Raw genomic sequence first — 24,053 nt, forward strand, 5'->3', positions numbered from 1 at the left:
TGTAGGGAATGGACTGGAACTGTGGTATGAAGAGCTACACAGATCCACACACACTAAAAGGCGCCAGATCTCATATAATACCTTCCTTTAAGTGATCCAGGTAAGTAAACCCTCTTATCCCTTGTTTATCCCAAATCTCTTTGTTCAAATAGTTATCCAGACACCTTCTTAGCTGAGAGTGATCTCTCCCTTCTCTGACTCTCACAGCACCCTATCTGTATCCATTCAGCTCTTCTGACTTTGTGCCTCTATGCCTTCACCCCTTCTTTGAGCTCTGAGAAGTCAGAGGTCACCGTTGTATGCCCTTAGTGCCTAACCGTGCCCCACGTTATAATACTCACGGAATATATACAGAATAAAAGTGGTACAACTTTTTGATCCCTAAAGTTGCTCCCCTCCTCCTCCAAGGAGATAAGCAAGGGCAGAGGAAGGAAGATCAAAACCTCTGGCCAGAAGACCCCTTTCCCCTCTTTCAGGGCATTTACTGCCCTTTGAAGTTGGTTGGTTACTGTCTGTCCTTCCCACTAGACTACACCATAAAGGGAAGGCCCCCGGTCCGTCTGATTCATGGCTCACAACAATGTCTATAACACAGAGCGGAAGTATTCAGTAAGGTAATGAATGAATAAATGTGAACGAATGAATAAATAAGAAAACATGTTGGGGCATCTTCGTGACAGTCTCTGGGATACATGCCAATAACCCATATCAGTGTACTCTGCACACAACATCCAAGTGGGCAGTGGGTCATGAGATCCTCTCTCCCAAAAATGGATGACATCCATGGAGCATCAGTTCTACTAACAAGCTTTCTCTCAGGTGGTGACAAGCCCCTTGGAACTCTCATCTGTCACAAAGCTTGAGGCAGAGGTGGTCACCGAGGAGAACTGGAGGCAGGCTCAGAATACAGGCACAGCTGAGGACCAGCAGCCCCCACCCCCATCCCTGGCTCCCCTCAAGCAAGCTTAAGCCCTCCTTTTATCACAGAGGGGGATCCCTCTCCTCGAACTTCCTGCTGCCCAACAACCACCAGGCCGTCCCACTTCAGACAGTTCTCTCTGCCTCTCCACATTCAATCCCTCCACTGCTTTGCTACCAAAACCACTGTGTCTTGCTGTGACAAGGCAATGCAGCTTGAGCCATTCTAAGAGCTACTGATTTGGGGAAGTGACAGTGACTTTAGGAGACATTTACTTACTGTTTGCCACACCGAGAGCTGCTTTAATATTTCCTCTTTGAACCAATGTACTGATTGCAAGGCCCTGTCAATCCTAGAGAGCCAAAAAATTCACCCATATATACCTGCCTTCTGTCCATTGCACAAACAGCGTTCCCACCCAGCCGCCACCCTCCCCAAACTGCCTCCTGTTACAGAAAAGCAGAGGGACTAAAAACGGCAGCTGGGGAGCTCAGGTGACTCACCCAGCATAATCACCTCCTCCCAGAATCTCCAATCTTCTCCTGGGGTTTTTGCCAACACAAAATAAAAAAGAAGCACGAGATCTAAAACAACAACAACAACAACAAAAAACCCCTCTCTCAGCGTTTCTGCAACAGCCTTTCTACCTGGGTGCAGATTTAACCCTTTGTCTCTGCCCCTTCCAATGCGGTTTCCTTAAAATGTTTTTATGCTGAGGCTGGGGAACAGGCCTTCCAGGTCTTAATCTGGTTCCAGCTCTACACTGGAAGGTGCTGAATAAGACATGTGCCTCTTTCCACTGCATCTTCCTCTGGAAGTGGAAAAACTACTACCTTCCTAATCCTCCGGTTTCAAAGAGGGAGTTGAATAAGGAGGAGGAAATATCAGAAAAAAGATTGGGACAAAGTTTGCTGCCCCAGAAGTCACCATGGTCAGAGATCAGAGCTCAAGCAGGACAAGAGGTAATAGAAACCACCTAAGGCTGGTACCACCTCTCAGAACCTGTCTCCACCTGGCCGGGCTGCAATGTGGCTCTTCCACTTACGTGACCACTAAAACTCCAACTGGCTGCTCTTTCCATGAGCAAACCCCCATTGAGCTGTTCCTGCTCACAGGGAGAGGTGCTATCTTCCTCCTACAACAGATCATTAAAAACCCAAGCAGGTGAGGACACATGAGCTGTGGAATGAGGGACTCCCCTGCTTCCGGTGCTACCTGACAATGGATCGAATCAGTCAAAATTGAGAATTCAGTCTCACCTGTTCCCAGAACAATCACAGGAGCTGCACAATAGCTCTCTAGCAAACTTTCTGGGTAGGAAGTGGTGTGTGCGTGTTTATCTTTGGCATTTGGCATCTAGAAAGACAACTTTTGTGATAGCTGGTGCTATGACTACAAAGTAATGAGAATGCTCCCACAAGGCACATGCAAATCTGCTGCAGCACATTAGTCAAGAAATCCCCAACTTGGGACTTCCCTGGTGGTCCAGTGGTAAAGAATCTACCTTACAATGCAGGGGACACAGGTTCGATCCCTGGTCAGGGAACTAAGATCCCACATGCCATGGGGCAACTAAGCCCGCACGCACCACAACTACTGAGGTTGCACACTTCAACTAGACAGCCTGCGTGCTGCAAACTACAGAGCCCACGCGCTCTGGAACCCGTGCACCACAACTATAGAGCCCAGGCGCCCTGGAGCCCATCCACCACAACTAGAGAGAAGCCCGTGCACCGCGAGGATGAGCCCGCAGTCTGCAACAGAAGATCCAGCATGCCTCAACAAAGATCCCATGAGCCGCAACTAAGACCCGATGCAGCCAAAAATAAATAAATAAATACATAAAAAATCTTAAAAAAAACAGGCAAAAGACTAAAAAAAGAAATCCCCAACTTACCAAAAGTTCTGTTCTAGTTTCCCACAGAAGCACATTACAAATGATGGCTGCGTTCTCAGGCCAGCCCACCCCATCAGGGCCCACTACTGTATCTGAACTAGTGTATTAACCATACTTAACACTTAAACCCGAGTTCAGAACAGGAAAATGAATTCAGTGTTCCAACATGGGACCCAGGAACGTATCTTTGCTCTCCAAGGAGTGTGGGCTGTAGAAACAGGTTTCTTAACCTTCAAACTCCGGGTGAGGGCTTGACATAAAGGGACTTGAGCACCTGGGGGTGGCTGGGTAGGAGGGAGGGTCTAAGGAGATAAGAACCTAGGTGGAGAGGAAGAATAAGGCTGGAGGAAAGGAATTCTGAATGGACACTGCCTTACAGGAGAGAAGGGCTAATTAAAGGAAGGCCAAGTAGAACTTCCAGAGAGAGAGAAGGCAGCCTAGGACAGTCCCCTGACATATCAGGGGAAACACTCTTTAGAACTGTCTTCCCTACTGGCTACCTCACTGGGCCCGCCGCTACCACTGCAGTCTCAACCTTGGGCCAAGGGCAGAGACTGCTGAATCCTGTTACTAAGTGGCCACGACCTGGGCAGGTGCCTTGGCTAGCTCATCGGATAAACGGAGGAGGGCTCATTTGTCAGAAGCTGGGTGCAGAAGACTGGAAAGCACAAGTTTCTCACTGGGACTGAGTGCATGGCAGCTTGACTTTAGGCCTAGGTTGCCCCTGAAGCCAAACCCTGTTCGTTTTCTGGTAGCAAGGACAGTTCTCCTCCCTAGCTGTTTGTGTGCGTGACCCAGGAGCAGACAACATGGTAAATGAGATGACAGCTATTTTCCATTGTAAGCGCCTTCTTAAAAAACACTTTGAGAGTGAATTCACCTTCTCAGAGACAGAGTCCGAGGAAGAGAGCCTGACTGTACTGGTTTCTAAGAGAAAGGAGTGGTCCAGAAAAGGCCAGTTTAGCCCTGGCTAAGGCAACGGGGAGATGTGGGTTCAGGCTTCACTGCCGGAGGTTCTGAGCTTTCTAACGTCTGTGATTTGAACACAGGAGCAGGGCCGTTTGGTACAGATTAACTCATGTGCTGGTGGAAGCCCTCAGGAACTAGATCCACCAACTGACCGGTGGTGCTGGGGAGGAAGGGGGCCACTTTGGGGCATTGTTAGATGCACTATTTATTACACAGACTGCAGACAAGAGAATGCTGGTTGTTTTGAAGGAGGCAAGCAGCCAAGTTTCTAGCTCTCCACCTCCGAATTCACTCAGAGAGAGCAGGGAAGAAAGGATGCCTGCAAAAGGAATACAGATCCTCCCCAACAAATCCTGAAGGGCAGCTCTAATTGCCAACAGGCATGGTGGCTTAAATAAAGAGCGGAAGATTGAGAGAAAAAAACCCACCCAGGATACCTCCGGTCAGAAGAATCTGGCTGCGTAGCAGGAGGCCGCTACTACCCATCCTGTTGTTCTATCTAGTCCATGCAAACACCGAGTACAAGGACAAAGACCCCATAGTCATAAAGGGGTTTCTATCAAGAGAAAACAAAGGGGTAAAGTCAGAAATTATCCAACACCATCCAAAACACTTAGAACAATGCCTGGCATATATTAAATGCTCATGACATGCTAGCTATTATTACTATAATTCCATATGCTTTCCCAACTTATTCTGTAGGTTGCTAGAAAAAGATATGGCTTTTGCATAAGTTTTTATGTTTCTTTAATATGATTTTTAAAAAATTAATTATTATTTGTTTTTGGTTGCATTGGGTCTGTTGCTGCATGCGGGCTTTCTCTAGTTGCGGCGAGCGGGGGCTACTCTTCCTTGCGGTGCACGGGCTTCTCATTGTGGTGGCTTCTCTTGCTGTGGAGCACGGGCTCTAGGCGCGCGGGCTTCAGTAGTTGTGGCTCAGGGACTCTAGAGCACAGGCTCAGTAGTTGTGGCACGTTGGCATACCTGCTCTGAGGCATGTGGGATATTCCCGGACCAGGGCTCAAACTCGTGTCCCCTGCATTGGCAGGCGGGTTCTTAACCACTGTGCTACCAGGGAAGCCCAGATACGGCTTCTGGTTTTAACTTCTTTACCCACTGCTTACCACAAATTCTCTATTCTCCAAAAAGAGATGGATCTTTCAAACCGGCCTAGGAGAGCACTAGAGTTGGAAGACCAAGTTCTGGTCACCTATTTGCACAGCTCAGACTTGGACGTGGGTTTCTGGCAGAGCCAGAAAAGGCTCCAGCAGCTCAACTGTTTTATCCCTTCCATAAAAGGCCACTCTACTTGTCCCTGATAAAAAGCACTTTAAACACACACATCCAACCCTAGGAAAATCCAGAGTACACACCACAGCTCCTGAGACACACAATGTCAATAATCTTGCCAAGATTTTCTAGGTATATGGAACTGGAAACTTTGCAAATTAATAGTCACAATGGGAAATGTGACCGGTATTTAAGAAACACACACACTCACACAGTGTGGCTAGAGTCCCTGATTGTTATGTACTGAAGAGCACTGCCTCTTCCATAGTGAGACGAGGGAAACTCAGAGCCAGGGTAGTGGGGGTGAGTGTGGTGGTGTGAGAGTGTGAAAACTTAGCTGCGCCCCCGGCTCCTGAGTGTGTCTGGCTTGGAGACTCAGCAGCCTTCGTGGCAGCCAGGCTCCCACCACCAGCTGTCCTTCACACAACATAACAAGATCACTGTTTGGGAAGATGGGATTTTCGGTGTTGGGTTTTGTATCCCATAAGCTGGCATGCATCTGTCTCAGGGGCAGTTTTCTGAAACAGCTACATGTCATGGGCCCCGGCAGACAGGATTTGAGATACAGGAGAAAGATAAATGAGATACCAGAAGGAGCAATTCAGGGATGATAAAGGTAAGAAGGAAGGAAACTGTCTAGCTGTCCTTTTCTCACTCCTGTCCCACAAGAGCTGACTTTTCCTACCTGGTCCTCACTAAGGAATCATAAACACTCCTGTTTCCCTTTCTTGACAGACCCAGGCTTCCTCCTGGCATCTCCACATTTTTGTGGAGCTCTAACACATCAAGTGACTGTGGTATCTAAAACTGATGCTGGGGCTTCCCTGGTGGCGCAGTAGTTAAGAATCCGCCTGCCAATGCAGGGGACACGAGTTTGAGCCCTGGTCCGGGAAGATCCCACATGCTGCGGAGCAACTAAGCCTGTGCGTCACAACTACTGAGCCTGCGCTCTAGAGCCCGCGAGCCACAACTACTGAAGCCTGCGTGCCCAGAGCCTGTGCTCCGCAACAAGAGAAGCCACCACAATAAGAAGCCCGCGCACTGCAACAAAGAGTAGCCCCCACTCGCCGCAACTAGAGAAAGCCTGTGAGCAGCAACGAAGCCCCAGCACAGCCAAAAATAAATAAATAAATAAATTTTTAAAAATAATTAAAAAAATAAAGCTGATGCTGGCTACCCCATTAAGAGATAACCAAAGTCACGTGAGCTGGCCCGACATGTTCTGCTGCACTTGTTTATGGGCAAGAGGATTCAAACAACCTGTCAGGGGAGGGAAGGGGGCAAACCCTGTACACAGGGCAAGCACTGGGAACACCACACAGAGGCCTCCTGCCAAGAGATCTTTTGCTCAAATATAAAGCAGAAATCTCTCACCAAACACCAAACCAGCTAACTATGCCAAATACCACTTACGATCCAGTGACTTTGAGGCACTGCTCCATCTTTCCAAAGTTCTTCGTATAAAAGGTTTGGGGTTTTTTTTTGTAGGGGGGTCCGGGAGATTAGAAGGATGAGCAATATAGGGCCCCATTAAGAGTCCCAAATTAAAATAATACCAAGCAAAGGCTCTCTGTCTCACCAAGAAATATATGTGGCATAGGGCTTAAGAAAGAGGGGTGTTTCCAGGGTACTTTTGCATAAAGAAAGCACTCAGGGGCTTCCCTGGTGGTGCAGTGGTTAAGAATCTGCCTGCCAGTGCAGGACACAGGTTCAAGCCCTGGTCCGGGAAGATCCCACATGCCACGGAGCAACTAAGCCCGTGCACCACAACTACTGAGCCTGTGCTCTAGAGCCCGCAAGCCACAACTACTGAAGCCCGCATGCCTAGAGCCCGTGCTCCGCAACAAGAGAAGCTGCCTCAATGAGAAGCCCTCGCACCGCAACGAAGAGTGGCCCCCGCTTTCCACAACTAGAGAAAAGCCCCCGCGCAGCAACGAAGACCCAACGCAGCCAAAACTAAAATAAATAATAAAATAAATAAATTTAAAAAAAATCTGTGCATTAAAAAAAAAAAAAAGAATCTTCCTGCCAATGCGGGGGACACAGGTTTGAACCCTGGTCCAGCAAGATCCCCCATGCCATGGAGCAACTAAGCCCATGTGCCACAACTACTGAGCCTGAGCTCTAGAGCCCGCGAGCCACAACTACTGAAGCCCACATGCCTAGAGCCTGTGCTCTGCAATAAGAGAAGCCACCGCAATGAGAAGCCCGTGCACGGCAACGAAGAGTAGCCCCTGCTCGCCGCAACTAGAGAAAGCCTGCGCGCAGCAACAAAGACCCAAAGCAGCCAAAAATAAATAAATAAATAAATTTATTTTTTTAAAAAAGAAAGCACTCAGTTCTCAGACGGCTAAATGTCCAATCAGAAGTCAAACTATCAAAACAAAACTTCCTATGACCATTTCTTGCCCTATACAAAGTCAGAATTGGGAGGCCGTTTAGGTACAGCTCCAGGGCAGAAGGGCTCAGGCAGCAGGGAGTCAGGGTCGTCCTCTCTGACCAGAGGGTTAACCTCACAATGACATCACTAGCCACCAGACACAGGAAGGAAGGGAGAAGGCAGTCAGCACCTGAGCCTGTGGCCCTGTGGTTCCAGGCCGTCTGGGCTCTCCACAGGGTTACTGTAGAAATTGGCCCCTGGCTTTGTTAAATTAGATCCTTTCTCCCCTGCTCTTCTGCAAAACCATTTGTCACAGCCCCTAAATAACCAATCTTACCCTCTTAGCAGGCCTGAGCTGCTACCATCTGGTCTCTGCCTTAGGCACTCAAGCCTCGGCAGAAAGAGGATGTTTCCATTTGGGTGCTCCCTTGGCTGTCTGGAGAGGTCGGCAGACGGGAACTAGGGGTGGCACCCTTCTCTAGCCAGCCAGAGGGGGATGCGAAATACCTGCTGGCAACCTGTGCTCCCTCTCCAAGCCCCCCTTTCTAGCAAGGAGCAGCTACCCCTTCCTAACCTTCCACCCACAGTCTCACCCCAGCCAGGGAGATGCACTCATCCTACAAGAAGTGAAGGTAGTTAAGTCCAGCTTAGGAGCTAAAGAACCTGGCTTAGGGAAGAAAGGGATATTGTGCTGCAAAGGATTCCAAGAACAAACTCCCTGAACCGCCCACCAAACTCTTCTGAAGAGCAGGGGTATTTAGAAGCGCTTTCCATTTCCCCACATGTTAGAGAGGAGGGTGGCCTCAGGCAGACACACACCTGGCTGGGTCATCATCTCCCCTCAGGAGCCCTGGTGTCCCTAACACCAGAATAAGTCCACACCTGCCACCGAGGACCAGCCTGAGGTGGTAACGTGCTCCGGGGTTCACATACTCACGCGTCCATTAATCTTCCTCCAGATCGCTGCTGTCATGCAGAGCAGTGAGGCGGGCTGAGTCCCGCTCTGAGCCCCTGAGCCGGTCACTCCAGTTTGCTTGGTGTATTGTGGGGGGAGGGGGGCAGGAGGAGGAGGAGGAAGGGAGATTATGATTCTCTATTTTCAAGCCCTGCCCCTAAAACCGAGGAGGGAAGCAGCTGGGTTCCCACTGCAGGAGAGCTCCAATCTCTGGGCACTACAGCTGCATATGGAGAACTCTGGGGAACATGCACATCCAACACGCTGGGAAAAGGAGGGGAAACCAACCCGGAGAGAAGTGAGTTGGTCTCCTGCCAAGAACTCTGAATGGTACTCCTATCAGAACTAGAACATAACAGGAGGTAGGCAGGTTTATGGTCTCTGGGGAAAGGCAGGAGGGGAAACAGTAAAAGCCGGACTAGCATGGGAACAAAACTTGCTCCCTGGCAGGAGAGCGGACAGACCAGCTATCTGCAAGGCAGCAGCCACATACAGTCAAGTGAGACACTGTCCCCGTTACACCTTTCGGAGGCAGACAGTCTACACTCTAACCTCAGGTCGGTTTTCACATGCTTTGGTTTTGCCGGCTGTGCCCTGAGCCCTGCAGTTTGGAGCATGGTCATTTCTATGACCCTGTAAGTTAAGGTCCACCACTTAAGGACCTGTGCCCCTGATTGCCAGTGGCAGGAGGGAAGGGGGACTCTCGCTGGCGTGCTGTATAGGGTCGAGCAGAAGCCTCAAATGGCCCCTCTCACAGACAGGAAATGCTCCTCCTTTGCCAGAGCAGAGCCCAAGGCTGCCACAGAGAGGTGCTATTTAGCGACAGAAATGTCTGTCAGGAGTGGCAGGAGAAATGGCCACCACGAACTTCCTTCTCACCAACTGCAACCACCAGCCGCCACAGGCTGCCTCTGAAAAGCCTGCAGAACCTCCGGTGGCAGCAATGGCCTGTGAGTCACTCCCCCATGAGAAGAGGGAAACTGGTCCTGTCCCTGGGCCTGAAGAAGCCCCACAGTGTCCTCAGCCAGCTTTGCTCCAAAGCTAAAACCAGTCCCACCCGCCAGGACGGAAACCTCGGACAGCCTACCCTCCACCCACACCTGTATGTAGAAAAACCAGACCTCTTACTCTGCCACATGTGGGGGGCACCCACAGTCACCTCAGCAGGACGCCCAGCACTGGGAACAGGAAGTGATGGCTTCATATTCAAAGCTCCCCTTAAACACACACACACACGATTTATATGTATACATACACATACATGGGGTAAATGTCTATATACATATACATATATACACACACTGTAAAACTGATTTGCAGTCCCAAATCGTTTCTGGATTTTTCTTTCAGGTGGCAGCTCCCTTTCCCTGCCTGCAGCTCCAGCCTTGCCCTAGTCCCTCCCTAGAGTCTCACTCTGGGCTCCTGCCACTTGTCTTCAAGTGTTCTGTCAGACCTCCAGGCCTTTGCCACGGCCTCCTACTGCCTGGAACGCTTTGCTTCCATCCTCCCCGTTCCATTCTTCTTCCTGGTTAGCCTCAGCTCAGACATCTCGTCCTCCAGGAATTTTTCCCTGCTCCACCTCTCTGACTTCACAGGGTCCCTGACACATCACTCCAGGCGTCCCAAAGACAGCCGCCTTCTTGCCCTAGGGCTTCACTCTTCCGGAACGGCCTGTCTCCTTCACAACTCTCGGTGGATGTCTTGTTCACCACTGCACAAGAGTGGGAGCGACCTAAGAGAAATTTCCAGGGCTTAAGTCAACTCTGTGTCCTGAGTGCCCAGGCGCAGTGCCTGGCACCTAACAGGCTTTCAAGCAATGCTTTCCTAACTCACGAGAGAAGGCCAGGGTCTTCCTGCTTTCTTCAGAGTGACTCTACCCAACAGCTCTCCACACATCACTGCTCCACACGGCTACCTCACCCTGAGCCAGGGCTAGAGTGCTGGCGCCCACTGCTTTCAATGCATTCTCGAGGGCCTTCTGGGGTCTCTATGGATGCAGACTCTGGCAGGATTTCAGAGCTCATGGCCAGTGTGTGGAGCTGGGGCCTACTGCCCTTTCACCTGTCCTTCCCCAGCCTCCCCTCTGCCATGAGGGCTGCAGGTAGCTCCCGCACAGGTCTTCTAAGCAAGAGGACTGCTTCTGAAGTGGAAGCAACGGGGGATACAGCTCCAAGTCCTCAAGAGAGAGCAAATTTAGATCCAGCTCCACCCAAACAAGTTACATATCCTGAGCCAGTCATTCACCCTCTTGTGACCTGTGTTTCCCCACTTGTATAATGAGGGGCTGGAGTTGAGCTCTGAGGGTCTGTCCTAGGTGGATGTGAGGGCTCTCAGTGCCTCTGTGCTCATAAGCCTTCCAGCCCTGTCCCTGAGACCACAGTAGGAAGTAAGCATGGTCTGCACGTCCTGAAGACCACATCCTGACCTTGTCTTACATCGAGTCAATCTGCCAGAAGTCTGGCTCCATAAGTAAACCTCACCTAACATGTCTTGAACACCAGGCTCACACACTGGAAGATCTCTTCCACCTAGGGCTGAGAAAATTAAAGTTAAGCTAGGTGACAACTCTGGACTTTGAAACATTACAACCCTGAACTCAATGTGCCCTAGGCAAGAATCCTCTCCCTCTCTAGACTTCATTTACCCACAATTTACAAGCTCCTCACCACTCCCAGCCTCTCTGCACACCACGAATGTGGCCACAAGGTGCAGGAAAAGGTACCGTGACACACAGTCTACTTCCAGCAGGCCCCAGGGCTCTGCGGCCTTAGTCTGAGCAGCTCTGAGTAGGCACAGCCCCTGGTAGAGTAGGTGGCACACCTGGTGCCTAGCACCTGCCCCCCCACCCCCCCGCCCCCTCAGCATGACTCCCTAGCAGCCTGGCTCCTTGGAGGGCTCCTGGATGGGGAGCTGCCTGCATGCCTGCCTGCCATGGTAGCCGATCCATGAGGAGAAACCAACTTGGCAAAGCCCAGCAAGCAGCAGTTTCAGCCTTGCTGCCCAGAGTGGGGGAAGGGGGAGGCGGGTCCAAGCAGACCAGTCCAACAGGTCCTTTTCCCACCATCCTACACAGCTGCTGCCTTCTGCACTAGTTCAAAACCAGGAGCTTCAAAAGTCAGCTGGAGGAATTCCCTGGTGGCGCAGTGGTTGAGAGTCCGCCTGCCGACGCAGGGGACGCGGGTTCGTGCCCCGGTCCGGGAGGATCCCACATGCCGCGGAGCAGCTGGGCCCGTGAGCCATGGCCGCTGGGCCTGCGCGTCCGGAGCCTGTGCTACGCAACAGGAGAGGCCACAACAGTGAGAGGCCCGCGTACCGCAAAAAAAAAAAAAAAAGTCAGTTGGAGCTCTCACACCCTGAATCACAAAGACCAAGGGATCAAGAGGGAAGTAGAAAACGGTCATCACATTCTTGCCCTACCCATAAATGGTCCTGGAAAATGTGGTCCCTGACACCTCACAGCTCTTGGTCAATTCAGAAAAGCACCTGATCTCCCCCAAGATGCTCAAAAAGAAATCTGGGTCCGCACCACCACCAACTGCTGAGGTGGTGTGAAATCAGTTCTTTCTGTGCCATGCTCCTTAGCTTCTCTCCCACTATAAATAACTCCAGCCTTCTGATACAGACCACATGATCTCTCCAGCTCTGGACAAAATTCCCAACACCCAGTGTACCTCTGTTCACCCATTGCAGAAGCAGGAAAGATGAGGCCAATTTAACCAAAAGCAACAACATAGCCAGAGATGCTGTGTGTCAGGGACAAGAACAGAATTCAGCAAAACCGGGAGGGCCTGGCTTTTCCACTCTGTTCCCTATTTCGGGAAGCCAGACAGGGTTTCCTCAGCAATGCACTCCCCCGCTGTGGTTTCCTCTCTGAGTTCTTAACACAATCCAGTAATAGGGTAAAACGTCCCCTTTAGGGCTTCCCTCGTGGCGCAGTGGTTGAGAGTCCGCCTGCCGATGCAGGGGACGCGGGTTCGTGCCCCGGTCCGGGAAGATCCCACATGCCGCGGAGCGGCTGGGCCCGTGAGCCATGGCCGCTGAGCCCACGCGTCTGGAGCCCGTGCTACGCAATGGGAGAGGCCACAACAATGAGAGGCCCACGTACCGCAAAAAAAAAAAAAAGTCCCCCTTATCCTCTCATCCTGAAAAAGTTGTTCTTTTTAGTCATTACTGAACCTTATATTAAGACACCAATTAAGACTTGTGACTTATATGGCCAAAAATTGGATAGACAAATGTCTGATTCATAAATCAATATGGACACACTTCCCCAACGGTGTTGGTAAATGAAGAATAATACCCATGTTGTAATTTTTCTTATTGTTTTATTTCACAAATAATTCACTGAGAGATGATCATGTGCAAAGCACTCTAACAGACTATGGAGGAGGAAGGGATACAGAGAAGGATAAAATATAGCCCAGCCTTCAAAAAAGTTGACTACCTAATTGGAGAGATAAGCACAAATCACACTATCCAACGTAGGACCAAATCCAAGAGCTAACTGAAGTTACAGTCTGCCTATGCCCTCCAATTTACTAGAAGTCTGTAGCTTTTGTTATTTTTCAGAGGAACCATGCGCTGAGAGATTTGAAGATCCCGGGTCTCGCTTCTAGCTACGACCATGAGTTCTACCAGGATCTATCTAAACCCTGAGACTTGGGACTTCCCTGGTGGTCCAGTGGTTAAGACTCTGCCCTCCCAATGCTGGGGGCCTGGGTTCAATCCCTGGTCAGCAAACTAGATCCCGCATGCCGCAACTAAAAGATCCCGCATGTCACAACCACGACCCGGAGCAGCCAAATAAATAAATAAATAATAAATATTAAACTCTGAGACTTCAATGAATGGGGATGCCCGCCCAATGAGTGGACCATGATGAGAGCTGTGAGATGCTGGTATGAAAGGAAGTCAACCCGGGGAGACTCACTGAAGAATCAATCATTTAGCCTTCCTTGTCTCATCCCCATGTAGAAACCAGAGACAGGCCCAATATACAAGCAAAGAAGATACAGGAAGGGCTTAAGCACAAAGTCAGAAAAGTTGCTCAGGGCTAAGGTCATGGAAATGAAATCAAAACAAGCCCTTAGCGTTAGAAGAGAGGAGGGTTGTGCTCTTGGGGAGAATCTGGAAGGGCTTCGTAGAGCTCTGCATCCAGAGGCCCATATCTCAGTGCTGGCTGTGACTATGGAGGTACATTAATATACTTTTCCTTTTCTTTCCCAATTATTGGTTGTCAAGCCTGGTCTCCCTCATCAACTCCCATTCAAGCAGTGCTATAGCTTGATGTATACACTAGTACCAGTTTTTAAACTGTACCCTTACTCAGCAGGCTACCAGCACTGTCAGAGTTCTTCTGGAAGGTTTCAAGAAGGAACGAATACTTATTCCTGAAAGTACTTGGAAAGAAATTCCCTAGACAAACAAGATTCTATGCCATCCTAAAAAAAAAAAAAAAAAGGTAATTCAGGGCCTAAGGATAAAGATTAAGGCCCCAGCCTTCCTCTGTTGGGGGCAAAATAATTCTGAAGCTAGTTCTATTTTTTTTTTAATTGAAGATTAGTTGATTTACAGTATTGCAGGTGTACAACAAAGTGATTCAGTTATATATATATGTGTGTGTGTGTGTGTGTGTGTCTGCACACACACATATACGTATTCTTCTTCAGATTCTTTTCTATTATAGGTTACTGAATATAGTTATATTGTTCCCTGTGCTATACAGTAGATCCTTGTTGTTTACATATTTTATATATAGTTCTATTTTAAAAATGGTAAAGCTAGTGAGACTTGGTCCAAACCACCTCCAAAGAAAATCATTTTCTGAAATTAAAAAAAATGAATAAGTAGGTGAAGGGGAATGGGAATTGTTTTGTTGAAAACCTTTCCTACAGCAGATAGCAGATTAGCTGCACAAGATTCTTTTGGAATGGTTTACTATGCAGAATTTTATAATGTAAAGCATTCCAAATGTGAAACTGGGAGTTCAGCACCTAAACATTTATTAATGAGAAAACCCCTCACACCCTAATCATAAGGAAGGTTTAACATCAGTGTCTGACATTTTGTCAGTTAGGGGTTGGTTTTAACAGTGTGGATTTGGCAGCTTGCTCTATCGGCTGTTTCACAAGCAGTTTCTGTGGTTTCAAGAAAGGCAGGGTGTTTGCTTTTAAACACTATCTTAAAAATATATTTCAGAATAGGGTTCAACCACTCCAAGACAGGAGGAGAGAATGAAAACCAAAACAAATAAAGGAATCTGGTGCTACCAAACAGAAAGGAAGCACACCAAAGGTGCAGGAGAGGAAAAGACACTGTTTGCCACCGGCACCAAAATGACAAGAAAAGCCAACTTAGTGCTTCTTACTACCAAGTTAGAAGATAAGGACACAGAAATGGCACTAAAGACATGAGGTCTGGGACTTCCCTGGTGGCTCAGTGGTTGAGAATCTGCCTGTCAATGCAGGGGACACAGGTTCAAGCCCTGGTCCAGGAAGATCCCACATGCCGCGGAGCAACTAAGCCCGTGTGCCACAACTACAGAGCCTGCGCTCTAGAGCCCGCGAGCCACAACTACTGAGCCCGTGTGCCACAACTACTGAAGCCCATATGCCTGGAGCCCGTGCTCCGCAACAAGAGAAGCCACTGCAATGAGAAGTCCACGCACCGCAACGAAGAGTAGCCCCCGCTCGCTGCAACCAGAGAAAGCCTACATGCAGCAATGAAGACCCAACACAGCCAAAAATTAATTAATCAAAAAAAAAAAAAAGAATAAAGACAGTCTGTAAAACAAAAAGAGACATGAGGTTAATAAAGGGAAATCTTTATCTCTTCAAAATAAACTTACCTGGCTCAAATCTATTTAAAAACAAAACAACCTCAACAGTTCCACACCAATGCAAAGAACTGTCATCTAATCGATCAGCAGCCACACCTCTCTGCCAGCATGATGTGGTAATTAAGGTAGAGATTTTTCTCCCTAGGAATACAAGTACAGAAGGGCAGAGCCCCTATGGACCTAACCCATTATGACAGCCTTTTCATTAGCAAGAGAACACTGCCATGCACTCTCCAAGGAAGCAGTGGCCTGCATCACTAAAGAACACCTGTATGTGACAGCAGCCACCTCTGAGGAGAGATAAAAATGTGCTGGAGGGACTTCCTTGGTGGCGCAACAGTTAACAATCCACCTGCTAATGCAGGGGACACGGGTTCGATCCCTGGTCCGAGAAGATCCCACATGCCACGGAACAACTAAGCCTGTGCGCCACAACTACTGAGCCTGCGCTCTAGAGCCCGTGAGCCACAACTACTGAGCCCACGTGCCACAACTACTGAAGCCCAGACGCCTAGAGCCCATGCTCCGCAACAAGAGAAGCCACTGCAATGAGAAGCCCACGCACCACAACGAAGAGTAGCCCCCGCTCGCCGCAACCAGAGAAAGCCTGCACATAGCAACGAAGACCCAACGCAGCCAAAAATAAATTAATTAATTAATAAATTTTAAAAAAATGTGCTGGAGGTGGGAAGTGGGAAGGGGCAGAACCACTCATAAGAAACCCAACAGGCTGTGCTTCTCAAAGTAATTCACATGGACCTTGGTTTTTCCACTGTAACAAAAAGATGGATTCTAAAGTAATTTAGAAATGGCATGTAATCGTGATCTTAGAGAAGTGAATCAGGTTTGAGCACAAATACAATCATATTAGTTGAACTCCTCCTCTTTTTCTGCTAGGGCAGCAATAGGGGCGCAAGTGGATAAGTGATGCTTGAATCAAGGGCAGCAGCTCACCCCCTTTACCCATGCCCCATGCTGGCATCTTTAAATCAGCTCAAAATTTCAGAATTTTGCTAATAAAATCAAAACCTCTAACAGGATAAAAGAAAAGACACTATATTGCCAGGGGTAGACAAGCAAGTAAATCAAACCAAAAACTCATAAACTCAAGTTAACTGAAATTCCACAGAGGTTCATTCTCACGAAGAAACAACTCCAGATGTCTAGGAGGACCACATGCACAGCTTCAGGAGAGAGAAGTGAACCAAAAGGAAGACTGACAAATGCAAACAGGAAGTAGTGGCATATTACACAAGCAATGGGATAAAGAGACACAGCAGGACGGACAGAACTCAGCTCCCAGGACTGGACTGGCAAGTCCCAAACACACACAGAGGCCTGGCACTACCAGCTACAGTGCTCTCAGTGTCCTTGGCAGTCAAGGCTAAAAGCAAGTAGCTCTGGGTTTCTGCGTGTGTAAGTGTACATAATGGTATATAAAAAGAAAATATTAGTTGCGTAAGGATAAAATGTACATAGTTAAGATCCACAAACAAAAGTTTTCTTTTTGGGGGGTAGTGAGGTGCTACTGAGCAGGACAGTCAAATCTAAGAATCCAAACTGTCCTATGCTGTGAGGTACTTACTTGTTGGTTACCAATTTCAGATCTCAAGACTCTGGTTTTTCTAAAGGAGTTCTTGGAATTCCAGAAGGTAAGAAGAGATGAAGAGGAAAACCAGAAGCCAGGATTAAACAATAAGGTCAAAAAACTGTTTCCCACGGCTGTTAAGACCAGGGAGCTAAACCCAAAGAGCTGCATCTCCTGCACTGTGCCACCTTTACAACAGGCCACAGAGGGCAGAAAGAAACAACGTGGGGTAGAGGACAGCACGCACAACTTTGAAGCTGGCCTGGAAGCCATGTTTTGCCCCACACTGACTGTGAGCTAATCCTAAGGGATCTATCTTCTACTGCCAGGACACAACTGAAGCCAGAGCCAAAGTGCTCTCCACGGTCAAGAAAGTCTTAGTCTGACACCAACAAACACTCTGAACCACAGGAGTTTGTTACCTTAAGTTACTCAACATTTCTGGGCGTCTGTTTCCTCATCTGCAAAGTGGGGAAAATAATAAGACCTACTATCTCACAAAGATTAAATGAGTTAATGAATGTAAAACAGCTAATTAAACAAGTATCTGGGACAAAGTTGTGCTCAATAAATGCTGGTTATTATTATGTCTACAGCTGAAGACACTAGCCTCAGGGCAAACTGTGCCCCGTGAGACGTCTACCTTTCAAGTACTCAGTCCATTGCCTTTAAGAGTTTCCCAACCACTGGGAACAGAGTAATGTACTTAGAGGGCCATCCAGGAGGCACTGTTACTGAGTCACTGCCTTAGCTAATAGAGTGAACAAATCTCCTTTGAAAGCAAGTCTATCTTCCTTACAGACCAGTGGCCGAAGAGAGAGAAAAAAGCACATCAAGTTGAATTCTGGAAAGAAATATGCTTTGTGTAAAAAGCAGAGGCTTATGGGACTTGCTGACTGATGGGAAATGGAGCTACAATCCTGCAAGTCTATATGTAGACACAAATTGACATAAGGTAAGCACCTGATTAAACTTTTTTTTTTTAATGATTCTGATGAGAAGTGATTCTGAGCAAATGAGATGAGTATAAAAAGATTTGCTTTAAAGTTGGTCTGAGTGACTATTATAGGAGGCCCGAAGGTCTACTATTTGCGATACTAAGAAGAGCTTTTAAAAGTAAGAGATACGGACTTCCCTGGTGGCGCAGTGGTAAAGAATCTGCCTGCCAACTGACATATATACACTAATATGTATAAAATGGATAACTAATAAGAACCTGCTGTACAAAAACATAAATAAAATAAAATTAAAAAAAAAAAAAAAGAATCTGCCTGCCAATGCAGGGGACATGGGTTCGAGCCCTGGTCCAGGAACATCCCACATGCCGCAGAGCAACTAAGCCCGTGCGCCACAACTACTGAGCCTGCGCTCCAGAGCCCACAAGCCACAACTACTGAGCCTGTGTGCCACAACTACTGAAGCTCGGGTGCCTAGAGCCCGTGCTCTGCAACAAGAGAAGCCACCGCAATGAGAAGTCCACGCACCACGACAAAGAGTAGCTCTCGCTCCCACAACTAGAGAAAAGCCCGCACACAGCAACTAAGACCCAACGCAGCCAAAAATAAATAAATTAATTAAAAAAAAAAAAGAGGCACTACGTTAACTGGAGAATGAATACAAGCAAAAGAACAAGGTGGAAAATAATATAATAGTTCAGAAATATATTTACTGCAACTGTATCTCTTAAAGACGCTTCAAGCAAAGATAAAGTTCCCACGCTGTTACATACACAACAAATCTGCTTACCTCTTCCAGGAGAAAATAAAGTGCTCTTACATAAAAGCGGGATTTGGCAGGCGTGTTCCACTAAGAAACAGGACTAACAAAGAGTTAAGTACAGAAGAAATAGGAACAAAGTGTGTAGGCTCTGCAGCCACCCTGAGAACAGACTGTTGGGTGTTCTGGCCTCAGTGAGTGCCTGGAGCCTACCAGCCTTCAGCTATTATAGGCACCAAGGTTTTTCAAGGATAGAGACTAAGCAAGCTTTGCAGTTTTCAAATTTGGAATTGACCAATAGCCTACATATAAGCTTAAAAAACAAATCTACTGTCATAATGAAATCCAAGTAAGCCAAAGGATTTTTTAATGGGGAAAAAAAAAAAGCCAGTGCTCTGTATTAGAAGGAGGAAATAAGCCAAATTTCATTAAAGTCCCTCAGGTCACTGAGAACCAGCTTCCTCATACAGATACACTGCAAACCAAGGCAGCAAGTGCCTTCCTGCAGTTCAGCCAGGACTCTGGGAATTGCAAAACAAAGGCTCATTATGAGGTCACAGCAAGTAACCAGCCAATCAAGGACAGGGATGATCCACAAAAGCAATTCTCACACTCCTGTGTGGACAATCCTTTATGCCTTAATTATTAAGGACCTCAAATAGCTTTTGTTGATGTGGATTATACCTACTGTTATTATAACTAAAACTGAGAAAAAAAAGAGAGAATGTTAATCTATTAATTCACTTAAAATAATATTACTAAACCCATTACAACTATGTCTTAATAACTATATTTTCCAACATATCAAGTTAATACATACCATCACAGTAAAATCCAGGTTAACTTTTAAAATGTAATTAAAGCTACAACATAGATGAATGTTGAAAACATTATGCTAAGTGAAATGAGCCAGACACAAAAAGACAAATATTGTATGATTCCACTTATATGAGGTGCTCAGAACAAGCAAATTCATAGAGAAAGAAAACAGAAAAGAAGTTACCAAAGGCTGGGGGGAAGGGAATATGGGGAATTATTGTTTAATTGATATAGAGTTTCTATCTGAGATGATGAAAAAGTTCTACAAATAGTGACACTGGCTACATTATGAATGTACTTAATGCCACTGGACTATGCACTTAAAAATTTATTAAAATATAAGTTTTGTGTTACGTGTATTTGACCACAATGAAAAATCAGAATTAAACCACAAGGCCATGAGAAAATTTCAGACTACCACAACTGAGGAACATTCTATAAAAATAAGCAGCATTCTTCAAAACTGTCAATGTCATGAAAGACATGGAAAGACGAAGGAGACTATAGAGACAGGAGAACTACATGCAATGTGGGCTCCCAGACTGGATCCTCAACAGAAAAAGCACATCAGTGGAAAAACTGATGAAATCTGAAGATGGTTGGTTAACAGTGTGATACCAAGATTAATTGTCAGTTTTGATACATGTTCTATGGTTATATAAGATGTTAATATAAGGGGAAGCTGGATAAAGAATGTACAAAAACTCTTTGGACTATTTTTGCAACTTTTCTAAGCTTAAAATTATCTCAACATTTAAAAAATCAAATTTAACTGTTTAAAAAAAAATCACAAGGTCAATGCTATGTATTCAGAGGAGGAAACGAGCCAACTTTGGTCAAAGTCCCTCTGGTCACTGAGAACCAGCTTCCTCCGCTAGAAAAACAGCAAACCAAGGTAGCAAGTGCCTTCCTGAGGCCCAGCCAGGACTAAATAGGGGCTGGGAACTGCAAAACTTTCTTTCTTTCTTTTTTTTTTAAAATGAAATTACCAAGAAATCAACCAAACAAAGCCAGGGAGAATTAACCCAGGTTCTGTCTACAGCTGTGGTTCTTATTACACTTTTTGGTTTCAGAAAGCCTTTGCAGTATTAAAAATAACTGAGTTCCCCAAAAGCTTTTGTTTATATGGGTTATATCTATCAGTGTCTCCATTCATTTAAAAGAACATTAATAAACCCATTACATATAAACATGTTACTTATTTTTAGTGAAGAAACTATATTTTCCAAACCACAACTTCACACATACTAAAGGAAGCCCACCTGATGAACTGATTTTTATAATGTAATTAAAACACAATGCCAGACCGCCCCCCACCAAAAAAACCTAACAAACTAAAGAATTAAAAAAGAAAAAATGAGAAAAATAAAAGAATAAAGAGAAAGGGAAAATGAGAAAAAGAAGAAAAATTAGGGAATAAAGAGAAAAAACGGGGGAAATAAACCACAGATAAAACAACAACAACAAAAAACCTCACAAGGCCAATGCTATATGTATTAGAAGAAGGAAATAAGCTCACTCGGGTCAAAGTCTCTGAGGCCCAGGCAGGGATTATTACAAGGGCTGGGAACTGCAAACAAGGGCTCCCTGTGAAGTCATCACAGGTAACCAGCCCAAGACTGAGGAAAATCAACTCAGGTTTTGTCTACAACAAAGGTTTTCTCACTTTTCGGTCTCAAGAACTCTTAAAAAATTTATCAAGGACTACGAAGATCTTTTGTTTATGTGGGTCATAGATATCAACAGTTACCTTATTAGAAATTGAAACTGATAATTTTTAAAGTTATTTTTATGCATTCAAAATAACAATAAACCTATTACCTGTTTACACAACTAAACCACTTTTTAAACGAAGAAACTATTTCTAAAACAAAATGAAATTTGCAACAAGAGTTACACGCTTTATATTCTTGTACATCTCTTTAATGTCTAGCTTAATGGAAGAGGGCCAACTTCTCATATCTGCTTCTGCATTCAGTGTGTTTCCACATGCTGTTTTGGGTGAAAGATATAAAGAAAATCTCATTTCACACAGATGTATAGTTGGAAAATGGAGTTTAATAGCCTTTCAAATATTGAGGATTTTCTTCTTTGATACTAGACCAAAACTCCACAAGTAGTAGTTTTTAAAGACTAGTTGCAATGTGCAATCTGAAACTTTATCAATGAACCTTTTGTGTACTTTTACATTAAAATCCACTGGTCATCCTGCACTTTGAATGGCTCTTTTACCCACTGACAATCTAGGAAACATTCCTTCACCGAATTATGCAGAATTTCCAAATACTGGCATTTCATACAACATCAGAAAAATCACATTCCATCAATCTTATCACCGATCTCATCAAAAAAGTCTGACAAATACAAGTTTTCCAAAATTCTAAATTTTGCTTGAAAACTTGAATTTTATCACTGGCAATGGTGACTGGCTTTGTTCAATTTCAATAAAACGTCCACTAAATACTGCAGTATGAACAACTATAGTTTGTCCATCAACTGTTATTTCAAGTAAAAATGATGATCCATGTAGATGGTTCGGCTCCAACACACAAGTGCATTTTCTCCAGACAGCTGGACTACAGTATACAGCAGCAATGCTCCATGAATACTTTGCATTTCTTCACTTGGAACATCAAAGACCTTTATTATTGAAGGGTTGAGATTTAATTTAAAAAAAATTTTTTTTAGTGCTTCATCCAAGGCATTCTTAAGTGAAAATGGCTTTTTTTTAAACCACAAGCGTGTAGCAGGAAAGTCCATGACTATGACCACCAGCAGTTTTGTGCCACTGCCCTGATTCATGTTATGGCACCAGCAGTTTTCTCTGTCGCTGCTTCTGCACCAACAGTGCAAATGGAAATGAAGTTGTTCCAGGATAAACCATGAGAGTCAAAAAAGTTATTCAACCCTACGCATATTTATCACAACTTGTGTTTGTTGTTGAGCATTCACATAAAAGAAAATATTTTTTGAAGCATACCTGGTGCTGATACAACTTGAGCCATGTCTATAAATCTGCTCATTTGTAAGGTGAAAGTAAAATTTTATAAGTAAGATATTACCTCAGTCTTCATGTTTGCAGCTGAATCTTTAATTCGACAAGTCACGGTAACATATGAAGTGGCACTGCCCTGAACTTTACTGACTTTTCATTTGGTGGGCATTCAGGAACATCAGCCGTTCAAAACGTCATTAGTCTCTCAGCTATTGGGTGGGCTATTCCAGCCAAAGCAATAACTCATCCTGTAAGAGGCTTCAGTGACTTTGTCACTTCTAGGTAGAAAAGCTGGAACAAATTTTGGCTTTTAAAGAGACCATGGCATGTACGCTTAAAACACGTAATTCCTTCTTCTTTAAACTCTGACTGATTGGTCTTGAAATGATGCTTCAACTTAACTGGCACCCTAATACTACATGAAAACGCTCTGTTGCATAAGATACAATAAAGTACATTATTTGCATCTATAAAGCTGAGAAGATAACTTTCATTATGATTTTCATTTCTTTTTTTTTTTTCAGTTCTTGTCTACAGTTTCGCCCAGTTTCTTCAGAGTAGATCCCTCCCTTTCACTTGTTGACATGTCCAGTTGCAGTAAACAGAGCTGGCAGGTACGTTGAGAAAGCAAGACTTCCAACCTCCCTTTTTTAAGCCAACAATTAATCCTTATATATAAGAGAAATATGATAAATTTTCTTCTATTTTAGAATAAAACAGAATTAAGTGCTAAAATAAACTATAAATAAAATTTTAAAAATTATTAGTTTTCCCAAAAGTTTTTACAAGTAAGTGATGCAGGTTGTACTTACTTCTTGTGTTTCTTCAAAGGTGAAGGAAAATGCTGGGATTTTAAAATAACTACTTATTGTACAATAAGGAGGTTTACAGAGATAAGCAGGTATAACTGAAGAAAACTAGTAAGAGCACAGCAGAAGTACTGAGAACAAATCGAGTTCATCACTGAAAACTTCCATATTTTTTTAATAAATTTATTTTTATTTATATTATTTATTTTTGGCTGCATTGGGTCTTTGCTGCCGCACACGGGCTTCCTCTAGTTGTGGCGAGCGGGGGCTACTCTTTGTTGTGGTGCGTGGGCTTCTCATTGCAGTGGCTTCTCTTGTTGCGGAGCACGGGCTCTAGGTGCGTGGGCTTCAGTAGTTGTGGCACACAGGCTCAGTAGTTGTGGCCTTTGGGCTCTAGAGCGCAGGCTCAGTAGTTGTGACACATGGGCTTAGTTGCTCCACAGCATGTGGGATGTTCCCGGACCAGGGCTTGAGCCTGTGTCCCCTGCATTGGCAGGCAGATTCTCAACCACTGAGCCACTAGGGAAGTCCCAGAAAACTTCCATATTTATGCCTTAAAGTACTACCTTAAAAATTCTAGGAAACACAAAAATAAAGAAGTACACATTCCACTGGCCAAGAGTGATGATGCCAACACACATCATTTAGCCTCTGGAAAACTCCACTGTACACTGGTGAGAGAATGAGAGTGAAATAGGCAAATACTGCATTAATGTTACAATGAAAATTATTTTGACTTTGTATAGCACCAAACAGGTCTTAGGGACCCCAAGGGTCCCCAGACTACACTTTGAGAACCAAGTTCAATATTGTGCTACCAAAATTAACAAGTGCCTCCCCAGATCTCTCCCAAGACAGGATCTAGAGTTATGGCATTC

General features: G+C 45.6%; 1 protein-coding gene across 5 annotated transcripts in view; it reads right to left on the reverse strand.

Moving 5' to 3' along the window:
* The window catches only part of MARK2 (microtubule affinity regulating kinase 2), a 58,406-nt gene that overhangs the window by 24,318 nt on the left and 10,035 nt on the right, over positions 1-24,053 (reverse strand). The window contains exon 1 of one of the 5 annotated variants that reach the window (XM_007462097.1): positions 8,393-8,482. The exons of the other annotated variants lie outside the window; for them this stretch is intronic. Within the exon in view, the coding sequence (XP_007462159.1) occupies positions 8,393-8,428 (36 nt within the window). The 5' untranslated portion in view covers positions 8,429-8,482. Of the gene's footprint in view, positions 1-8,392; positions 8,483-24,053 lie in introns of those variants that run through there. 5 annotated transcript variants of the gene reach the window in all.

The sequence above is a fragment of the Lipotes vexillifer genome, unplaced genomic scaffold (assembly GCF_000442215.2).
Source record: "Lipotes vexillifer unplaced genomic scaffold, Lipotes_vexillifer_v1.1 scaffold1129, whole genome shotgun sequence".
Classification (NCBI taxonomy): Eukaryota; Metazoa; Chordata; class Mammalia; order Artiodactyla; family Lipotidae; genus Lipotes; species Lipotes vexillifer.